The sequence below is a fragment of the Myxine glutinosa genome, chromosome 8, assembly GCF_964187855.1.
Source record: "Myxine glutinosa chromosome 8, kmMyxGlut1.1, whole genome shotgun sequence".
Taxonomy (NCBI): domain Eukaryota; kingdom Metazoa; phylum Chordata; class Myxini; order Myxiniformes; family Myxinidae; genus Myxine; species Myxine glutinosa.
In genome coordinates, this window is record NC_136268.1 from 132,135,443 (window position 1) to 132,145,968 (window position 10,526).

The window sequence follows — 10,526 nt, forward strand, 5'->3', positions numbered from 1 at the left end:
TGAGGGTGGACACACACTTGTTTCGGGCTTTGTGAAAGGAAATGAGATTTCCTTCCGTTGGATTTGCTTTCCAGGAGACGAAAGCAAGTTGTTTCAGGGCAACAGCCTCACCACAAGATTCCGTGTACCATGGACGGGAGGAAGGGTATGACAACTGAAGACGAGATGGTATAAATCTGTGCATGAGAGAGAGCAATTTACTTTGAAAGAATTCCCAGGATGAGTTGATGTCAGAGGCGGTAGAGATGGGAGACCAGTCCAGATGATTGATGGCTGCTTGAAGACCGTGCCAGTTGGCCTGAGTGAAATGCCAGACTCGTCGACGCTGAGGAGGCTCTCTGAGAATGGTCAGAGAGATGTCCACTTTGACAAGCACATGATCAGATGAGCCGATTGGAGCAGAAGAAGAGCAGCAGACATTTTCAGGAAAGTTTGTCATAACCAAATCCAGAAGAGAAGATGCTCCGTTTACTGAGATCCGGGTCGGGAAATTGACAGATTGTGTCAGTCCCAGTGAGTCGCAGAAGTCCTTTGCTGAAGAGCCATGGCTGGTGAGAGAGGTACCCACACCCAGCCAACTGGCATGGTGACAATTGAAATCACCACATATGAGGAAGAGAGAGTTGGGATGGGTAGATAGAAGTTGGTCCATATTATCAGACAGTGAGATGTAGATGGAGTCATCGCTGTTTGGTGGACGGTACAACACACATATGAACAAAAGGTGGGAGCGAAGGGGAAGCCGTAGCCAAAGGTATTCCTGGGGGTGAGGTGGAGAGAGGGCAGTGGAGGGCGAGTGAGGAAGAGAGTTTTTTTATAAAGATAGCAACCCCACCTCCAGGACGAGGCTCAGGTCTATCATACCGGAGGAGGGAGTAACCTGGGAGAGATACCAAGGCATCAGAGACATCATGAAGGAGGAAAGTTTCTGTTAAGCAGATCACATCTGGTTTGTCAGAAGCAACCTGTATGGAGAGGTCAGTCAAGTTTGAGCGAAGGCCCCGGATGTTTGAGGTCCATACCGTTAATGAAGAGGAAGGGGGAGCATCGGGTCCAGAACATGGGGGGGGGGGGAGGGGTAGGGTAAGATGTGGAAGAGGAGGAAGAGGTAGGGAGAGCTGTTGAAGGTGTGTCAGAGATTTCAGAGATTTCAGAATAGCTTGGAGAAAGGGAAGAATGGGGTGGACAAAAGGTTTGATGGAGATTGGGTGAGGCACAGTGAGGTGTTATTTGAGGAGGGGGAAGAGCGAGGCAGAAGGTTGGGGGAGATGAAGGTGAAAGTTGGAAGGGGGAAGAAGCAGGGAGGATGCTTTGAGGAGGAGGGGTGAGAGGGGAGTCTAGGAGGGGAGGAGCGAGCGAGAGTCTCGGAGGGGAGGGGTGTGGGGGGAGTTTAGGTGGGAGGGGAGGGAAGGGGCAAGGGGGGAGATTTGAAAGGGATGGGTGATGGGGAGGATTTGGAGGGGAGGGGTGAGATTGGATTTTGAAAAGTGTACGATTCATGGGAAACGAACATTTTTTGCAAAATGAGTTTGAGACCTTCGGGTCAAAAATACGTTTGAGGACACTGGAGGAGGGGTGGAGTTCTGGATAGTTTAGGGAATGTAGAAAGGAGGAACTGTAAGAGATGGTATTATATATATTTTTTGGAATGAATAGATTTGGTGAGCAAGACGAAAGCATCCTTTTGTAGGAAAAGAAGAAAAGGGTGTTATAATATATGAGAGAAAATAGTTGTTCAGGGGAGAGATTATACATTTCTAACTGCGTGATCGCGAACGAAGAACGAACGAACAAAAAGAACAACAAATAAACGAATAAGACCTGGGAAGGAAATATTTTTTGGGGGGTTTTTTTTTGTTTTTTTTTGTGAGTACAGATATTAAACAAGGAGGTACGGGGTGAACGACTGGTACGAAACAGAGAACGAAAACAATTTCAGCGCATTCGACGAATCGCTGAGAGAAAAACAAAACCACAAGGTCGGAGACGGTACGGTAGTCTAAGCCTACGAGTACTAGGCCGCAGAATACTCGATACCATTAACCGACGATTGTGTATACATGTACGAAAAATTAGCACCGAAAATTTTCCAAAAGATACGCTATAGGTACACACACCGAAAGATAGATACAGTCTCGACAAAAACACGATTGTGATAGATCACTTAGCTTCGAGAGCGTGAGCGCATGGAGCAGCTTCGAAAAGACGTGACCTCGCCGTGATCTCGCGAGATCTCCTCCTCGCCGTGAATTTGATGAGAATTTGACGAGATCTTATGAATTTGATGAGAATTTGAGAGAGATCTTATGAATTTGATGAGAATTTGACGAGATCTAGAGCTACTGAGAATTTCATAAGCATCGCATCAGATTCCATCAAGAAAATCGGAGGAGATTACTGTAAAGAGAATGGAGTACTAATAGTCAGGGCCCTTAGGGATATTTTGGGGCCGTCTGGTTCAAATTCTTCCAAAAGCACCAAATTTGGCCCAGATGTTGCCCATGCTATACTCTTTGGATTTTTGACGGGCGCCAAGACGGGCGCCCCCCCCCCCCCCCCCCCGGGGGCCCCATATTGGCGAAATACTAAATGGCCACCACCCGGATTAGAGGAAAATCAGTGAAATAACCAAAAGGGTTGGAATCATGTATGATACCACTTTTCAGGGGTTTTCGAGGTCGAGGAATCCAATTATGATGTTATTTTGATGATTCGAGGTCAAGGGCAACCCTCAAGGTCATCTTAAAGGTCATTTTTGAGTCAAACATGTTGGTTTTTGAGTTTTTTCTCAATATTTACACGAGGTTCACCATTTTATGTTTCTTGGTTGGGTAATCGAACTCTGACCTTATTTTTGACAATTAGAGGAAATATTTACATGTCTATTTCCTAATTTTCAGGCATATGCAGTTCATCAGTCTAATTACAAAGGTACGGATTTTGATGTTTTATGAACTGTATGCCATATCCTTGTGTTTAATTTTTGTGTGATCATGATCCGGGTTCATGTATACATGATTGTATACATGTCATAAATATGACGTCATATGTCATGTGACCTGGCGGCCATATTGGATTTTATGAAAACCTTAAAAATGGATCCCTGCCTTCATTTTTCGATCGATTCATTTTGAACTTTGACCACTTATAGTACGCCATGTGATTGGATCTATATCCTAATTATGACGTCATAGGTCAGGTGACATGGCGGGATGGACCGGTATGGTCCCCGGATCATACCGCCCTTGGCGCCCGTCAAAAATCGAAAGAGTATGGCATGGGCAACATCTGCGCCAAATTTGATGCTTTTGGAAGAATTTGAACCAAAATATCCCTAAGGGCCCTGACTATATGTTAAAGAATAGCAAATGATATTGGTAAAATTACTGACGTTGTTGTTTTTACCACCCATCCGCCCTTTTATGGCATATTTTAGATGCTGTCATTCTGTCCATATAAGGCGCATCTAACTAATCAAGGCACGACACACCCTCCTCTCTCTCTCTCTCTCTCTCTCTCTCTCTGTCTCTGTCTCTGTCTCTGTCTCTGTCTCTCTGTCTCTGTCTCTCTGTCTCTCTCTCTCTCTCTCTCTCTCTCTCTCTCTCTCTCTCTCTCTCTCTCTCTCTCTCTGTCTCTGTCTCTGTCTCTCTCTCTGTCTCTCTCTCTGTCTCTCTGTCTCTGTCTCTGTCTCTGTCTCTCTCTCTGTCTCTCTCTGTCTCTGTTCTTCCTCTCTCTTTCTCTTCTCTTGTTTGGCTTTTGATGGGTGATGTAAATCGTGTAAATCGTGTAAATGTAAATGGGTACGTGTAAATCACGAAAAACGAAATATCATCTTAAATGTACCGAGCTTCGCAACTACTTCACACAAAATGCTGCAGGTTTTGAATCAACTGCTTCAATCATCCTTGCCAGATCCATTAGCTGCATACCGAGTACACTATATCTTCTTGCGGAGCATTTTCTCGGATGTCCTTCACAGATTTTTCATAAAAAGGTCTAACTCGGTGTGCAGGGTTGTTGTTGTTGATTTTAACTAAGTCGGCACTTCTAGGTGAGATATGAAGGTAATCAGTTTTTGCAATGCAATTTTGGTGGTTTTTTTTTTCCAGACCAAAGTTTCAATCAACCACACTGTGACCACACATGGCAAGCCGTGAAGCGTCTTTGGGCTTCTTGAAAAGCGCTATATAAAATAAATGTATTATTATTATTATAGCAACATGACAGGCCTAGAATCGAATTTCCTACTAAAAGCAATCAATCGTGCATCCATGTTGGAGTTTGGCCTCACTAATTTAATACTGGAGCACAGGGAGGGTTCCAGAAAATTGTGCAGTAAGTTTGTTTTCACACGATGATGGGTTATCGCAGCACATTCTGAGGAGTTTCGTGCTGTGGTGCTGCAACTCGTGTAAATGCCAAATTCAAAGGTACAAGTAATGTCCGGCGCACCGAGACAAGGCTGCTTGGCTCATTCTAGTAATTCCCTCAAAATTACTTTTGAAAACTGGAAGATTAGCCTGGATTATTGGCTTCTCAACTCCTATCTCGTGTTGAAGAGCAAGCTTAAGACTGCAGCACCACGTGAGAGGACGAAAAACGAAATATCATCTTAAATGTACCGAGCTTCGCAACTACTTCACACAAAATGCTGCAGGTTTTGAATCAACTGCTTCAATCATCCTTGCCAGATTAAAAGTTTTAGCTCTCACACACTATATGAGATTTAAAATGTCACCAGACTCCATGGTGTAATAGTTGATGTCCGCCTGGATTCTGGGATGTCGGTGGTTCAAATCTGAGCCGAGTCGTACCAAAGACTCGCTTGATGATCGTAATTAAAAGTATAGATCAGGGACAAGCAGCCACTGTGTGAGCTGTAAGTTGGTCATCACCATCTCAGGTCATCCCCCTTCCCAAACCATGATCTTTTCTACACACATTAAACCGCGCCCACCTCTCTCAAAGCTTTACTTACATATCCATCTTGTTCACGCATTGATACCTGCATCCCTTGGTTGTCCGTCTCCGTCGACTTTGTCCCTCCACCCTGCTGTTGGCGTTTCCTCTGTCTCCTGCTATTTCCTTTGCTATGTTGTGTACCGATCTGTTCTACGTCCTCGCTCTTACACGAACCTAAACCCTGTTGCGGAAAAAAAAGCTTTGTTTGGCTTCATGGGCTCCTCAATTGAAGTTCCTTGTAAGGGAACTCCTCTTTATTTATTGTTTGTGACCTTGTTAAACGCACTTATCTATTTAACATGGAGGAACTGATATATGCCACTCCATATTGTAACCATTCCATTATAGATGATATAAATGTGCCCCTAATGTCATCTCTCTTTTTTGTTAGTGATCTCTGATTCACATATCACATGCAGAGCGGGGAAATTAGCAGACGATGATGTACAAATTAACACAATAAATGAGAGATTAATGCGAGATCACTGTATTGTGAAGCTCATGTGCTCAGATGCAGGAAATGACAAATGAGCCAAACCAAGTATTTCTATCCCTTTTATCTAGGCCCACCCAACAATTATATTTTATTGATGACCTCATTGGGATGTGCATCCCATACTGCCTATTTGCTACAACTCTCTTGTCAGGATGTTCATGTCTCACCCGTTATCATTTATTTCTTCCCTGAATTTTAAAACCCATGAATAATTACAATTCTCATGTATCCACATTGAGTATTCTAGTTTTGATAGCTCAGTGGTAGAGTAATATCACATGCATTTTCTACTCTGGGTTAATTCCTTCACAGAATAGGATCTTATTTGTATGTACAATGTATGTACAATGCCTTCAGAAAGTATTCACACCCCTTGACTTTTTTCATATTTCGTTGTGTTACAGCCTGATTTTAAAATGGATTAAATTGAGACATGTTTGTCATTGATCTACACGTAATACCCCATAATGACAAAGTGGATTTTTGTTTTTGATTTTTTTTACAAAGTTATTGAAAATGAAATACAGAAATATCTGATTTACATAAGCATTCAACCCCCTGAGTTAATACTTCGTAGAAGTGCATTTGGCAGCGATTTCAGAATCAAGTTTTCTTGGGTATGTCTATATCAGGTTTTCATATGGATTTGGGGAGTTTCTCCCATTCTTCCTTTCAAATTTGCTCAAGCTCTGTCAAGTTGGATTGGGGAGCATCACTGAATAGCAATCTTCAATCTATCTTTCCACAGATTCTCAATGGGATTCAAGTCTGGGGTTTGGCCACTCGAGGACTTTTACGTTCTTGTCCTGAAGCCATTCCAGTGTTGCTTTGGCTGTATTATTGGGGTCATTGTCCTGTTGGAATGTAAATCTTCACCACAGTCTAAGGTCTTTTGCACCCTGAAGCTGATTCTCCTCAAGGATTTGTCTGTATTTGGTTCCATTCATTGTTTCCTCTCTATTTGCAAGTCTCCCAGTCCCTGCCACTGAAAAGCATCCCCATAGCATGATGCTGCCACCACCATGTTTCAGGGTAGGGATGGTGTTACATGAGTGATGAGCTGTGCTTGGTTTCTGCCAGACATGTTGCTTTGCATTCAGGCCAAATAGTCAAATCTTCGTCTCATCATCAGACCACAGAATATTTTGCCTCATGCTCTCAGAATCTTTCATGTGCCTTTTTGTAAGCTCCAGACATGCTGTCATGTGCCTTTTTCTCAGGAGTGGCTTCCGTCTAGCCACGCTCCCATAAAGCCTAGATTTGTGAAGTGCTGCAGAGATTGTTGTCCTTCTGGTAGGTTCTCCCACCTCAGCCAAGGAACTCTGTAGTTCTGTCAGAGTGCTCATTGGGTTCTTGGTCACCTCCCTGTCCAAGGTCCTTCTTGCCCCGTTGCTCAGTTTGGTCAGACGGCCAGCTCTAGGAAGAGTGTGGGTAGGTCCATATTCTTTCCTTTTCCTTTCCTTTTCCTAATGATGGAGCTCACTGTGCTCTTGGGAACATTCCAGAAATTTCCAGTTCTTGGGAACATTTTTCCAATATTTTAGAAATTGTTTTATATCCTTCCCCAGATCTATTCCTCCTCACAATTCTATCTTGAAGTTCTATGGACAGTTCCTTGGACTTTGTGGTTGAGTTTCTGCTTTGACATGCATAGTCAACTGTGGGAATTTATATAGAAAATGGTGTTTATATATACATCATGTCAAATCAATTGAATTCATCACAGATCTACTCCAATCAAGTTGTAGAGACATCTCAAGAATTATCAAAGGAAATTGGATGCACCTGAGCTCAATTTGGAGTGTCACAGCAAAGGGGTTGAATACTTATTGACTCAAGACATTTCACATTTTCATTTTTAATTAATTTGTTGAAATTAAAAAAAAATCCACTTTGACATCATGCGGTATTACGTGTAGATCAGTGACAAAAATGTCAATTTAAGCAATTTTAAAATTCAGGCTGTAACACATCAAAATGTGAAAAAAGGAAGGGGTGTGAATAATACCCCATAATGTCAAAGTGAATAATTTATTTAGATTGTTTTTACAAAATAATTAAAAATGAAATACAGAAATATCTCAATTACATAAGTATTCAACCCCCTGAATCAATACTTTGTAGAAGTGCCTTTGGCAGAGATTACAGCTTCGAGTCTTCTTGGTTATGTCTGTACCAGCTTTGCACATATGGATTTGGCACTGTAGATTGATATGCTTTGATTTGATTGATACACTGTGGATTGATATGCTTTGATTTGATTGATACACTGTGGATTGATATCCAGCACTTTGATTTGGCACTGTGGATTGTTATATAACATATTTTGCGAAGGCACTGTAGATTGATACGGCATCAAGTAAGCCACATTTTGTTCGGAGACTTTTGGCTGACCGTACTGTCTGCCAGCACTTTCTCGTGAATGTTAAGGATCTGACACTGCTCTAACAGCGGTAAGGCCATTGTGTGTATGCAATTTTACCCAAGTTCCACATTCCCACTCAGACTGCTGCTGGGAAGGGAATAATGAACCAGCCTGTGTTTTCTTTTGTTTTTGTGACAGCCTCTCGTCTCCTGCTCAAAAAATATAGCACTTCAGATTCAACATATAGTTTGTAAAATGCAAGAAGTGAAATAGGCCATCTGATGTTCCCAATAATGCTTCATGAGTGAACTACAATTGACATCATTTGAACTGCCAAATTTAATGAGCCTTGACCATAGTTTTTGAAAAATGTGAAAAAATGTATTACACCATATAAGTGAGAATAAAGCTTTGTTTGTTTCCTTCACCTTCCCAGCTCTCTCTACTATTGGCTCAACCATGTGCAGTCATTTCTTTATTGCTCTGAGAACGGGCTTTCTGGCCACTTCGTGCAGCCGTCCCGGGCTTGTCAGTGTCCCAAAGCTGTTCTTCCTGGACCAGAAGTGGGTTGTCAACGACCACTCGACTGCTTGTCTGGCACTCGATGTGGTGGCTGCCCAGATGCTTGGCGCGGAGACCAGTGCACTACGACTGGTCCTGAAGCAGAAGCGGTGGAAAGATTTGTGAGTTTTGAGGCACCTGAGCTGGATTTGCAGGATTCAGAAGTTGAGGATTTATTGTTTGAACAAGATCCTCACCTTATGCTGCCAGCCAGGTTCATAAGTAATGATATGCGGATGGGCACTTGGTTTGATCCCCGCTATCGTCATCGAATCCTTGTCACACTCAAAAGCAACAAGTACAGACCCAATTTCCTGCATGTCCTGCTTGGACTGGAGCTGCAGCTTTGCCACACATACAACAGCTCTCTTGAGCCTCTTATGGCCGTGTACGTGAACCCATTTGGTGGAAGTCACTCGGAAAGCTGGTATGTGCCACTGGGGCAAGATGTGTGGCCTTTGCTGGGATCACCTACGGAGAATTCTACATTTCCCATATGGGATGTTAAACCTACTGACAGTTCCACAGCTGAATGCTACAACTACAGCCTCCGTTTTGGACCTAGATGGAAAACACTTTTTGAGACTGTGCATGTTTACTTGAGAAGTCAGCTGCACAACGAAAGCGACGGGCTGAACGTGCCACCTTCTGTGCCACCACCTCCTCCTGTTGGGCCGCCTCAGGACTTCATGAAGGTGACGAGTTTAACGGCATACGGTTGCAGCCTGCATTTCGACCCCGAGGCAATGCGTGAGCTAGTGCGCTGGACAAATAGGCCCGGTGGCCGGCGTGGGCCTAACGAAACGAGCCGAGCATTGCAGCTATTGGCTGACATCCGAGACCGCATCAACGGCCTTGGGCCTCCACACAGCAGTCCCGACGCTCCACGCGTCGACCTGTTCACCTGCTTTGCACGCCACCGGTTGCGGTTGAGTCTGTCCGAGATGGTGCGCGTCAACAACGCACTGCAGGCCTTTGCTAGGAGACAGCCCTCGGCTTCGGAATTCAAGACAACAGCACTATGCTGAGCTGCACAATGTACTGAGGGTGTGCATCTCTGCGCAATGCTGGGTTTTTTTTCCTTTTTTGTGAAACACCTGAGGCATGCCAGTTTTGGCCACAATGCCAGTTTTGGCCACAATGCCAGTTTTGGCCACAATGCCAGTTTTGGCCATAATGCCAGTTTTGGCCACAATGCCAGTTTTGGCCACAATGTCAGTTTTGGTAGCGTGCGTGCCTTTTGAGTTCGCGACCGTTTTCCGATAGAAGTCATTTCTTTAATTTGTGCGGGGCCTAAATGATGACAGGGTGCATAGCAGGCAACACCCCAAGACATCTGAGAATTTAAAATAATCATTTTTTTTTTATCTCAGTGTCTACAATAACCTTCCTGCTTACCATAGTTCGTAATGTCAATACTTGCAAAGTGCATAAGGGTTAGCAAGCATTTGCTTCTGAGATAATAATTATATTTGCCTTTTTATTTGCTTCACCACTCACGGCTAGTCATCCGTAGGCTAGCATATTCTGTATGGTGGACATCAGTGGGGGGGGGGGATTCTGAAAGTCTTGTGTGGGGGGTTGTTTTTTTTTGTTATTTTTCGTTGGCTGTGATTATATGCGAATAAAGAAATCTTAAGTGGGTGAACTCCTGACGTAAAATTTGAAAACTCTAGATTACATATTCTCCGGCGAATGCTGACATCTCATCCACCAATCGCTTTCTGAAACACAAAGCCTCAGGTACAAGTTGCTTTCGTCGATAATTGAAAGTTAAAACCAAGTCCAATCATTCATTTCACACATGAGTTCTAGGTCATGGTACTATTGTGAATTAAAATTGTCACTCCCTGGATTTTTCATAAAAATGCTGTCACTATCAAATTGTCTTTTTGGTATTATGGGATGGTTGTACTTTGGTTCATGTGGTTGTTTGCAAAATATACTTTACTAGACAATTTGCGGTCTGAAACTTGTGTAAGAGTCAAAGGAAATTAAAAAGAGGAAACTCCCGTAAAGTCACCAGCATTTCAACGTTTGGATGAATGAGAAATATAATTATTTAGCGTGGTACACTTATTTTGCAGACATGTCCATCAGGTTGAGATTCAAGCCAAAAACTACATTTAGTTCCTTGTCACC

General features: G+C 43.2%; 1 protein-coding gene across 1 annotated transcript in view; it reads left to right on the forward strand.

The window, feature by feature from the left end:
• LOC137432919 (BMP/retinoic acid-inducible neural-specific protein 3) overlaps nt 1-10,167 on the forward strand; it is a 381,034-nt gene extending 370,867 nt beyond the window's left edge. Inside the window, exon 8 of the mRNA XM_068125237.2 lies at nt 8,260-10,167. Coding sequence (XP_067981338.2) covers nt 8,260-9,412 — 1,153 coding nt within the window. The 3' untranslated portion in view covers nt 9,413-10,167. The remainder of the gene's footprint in view (nt 1-8,259) is intronic.
• The last annotated feature ends 359 nt before the right edge of the window (nt 10,168-10,526 follow it).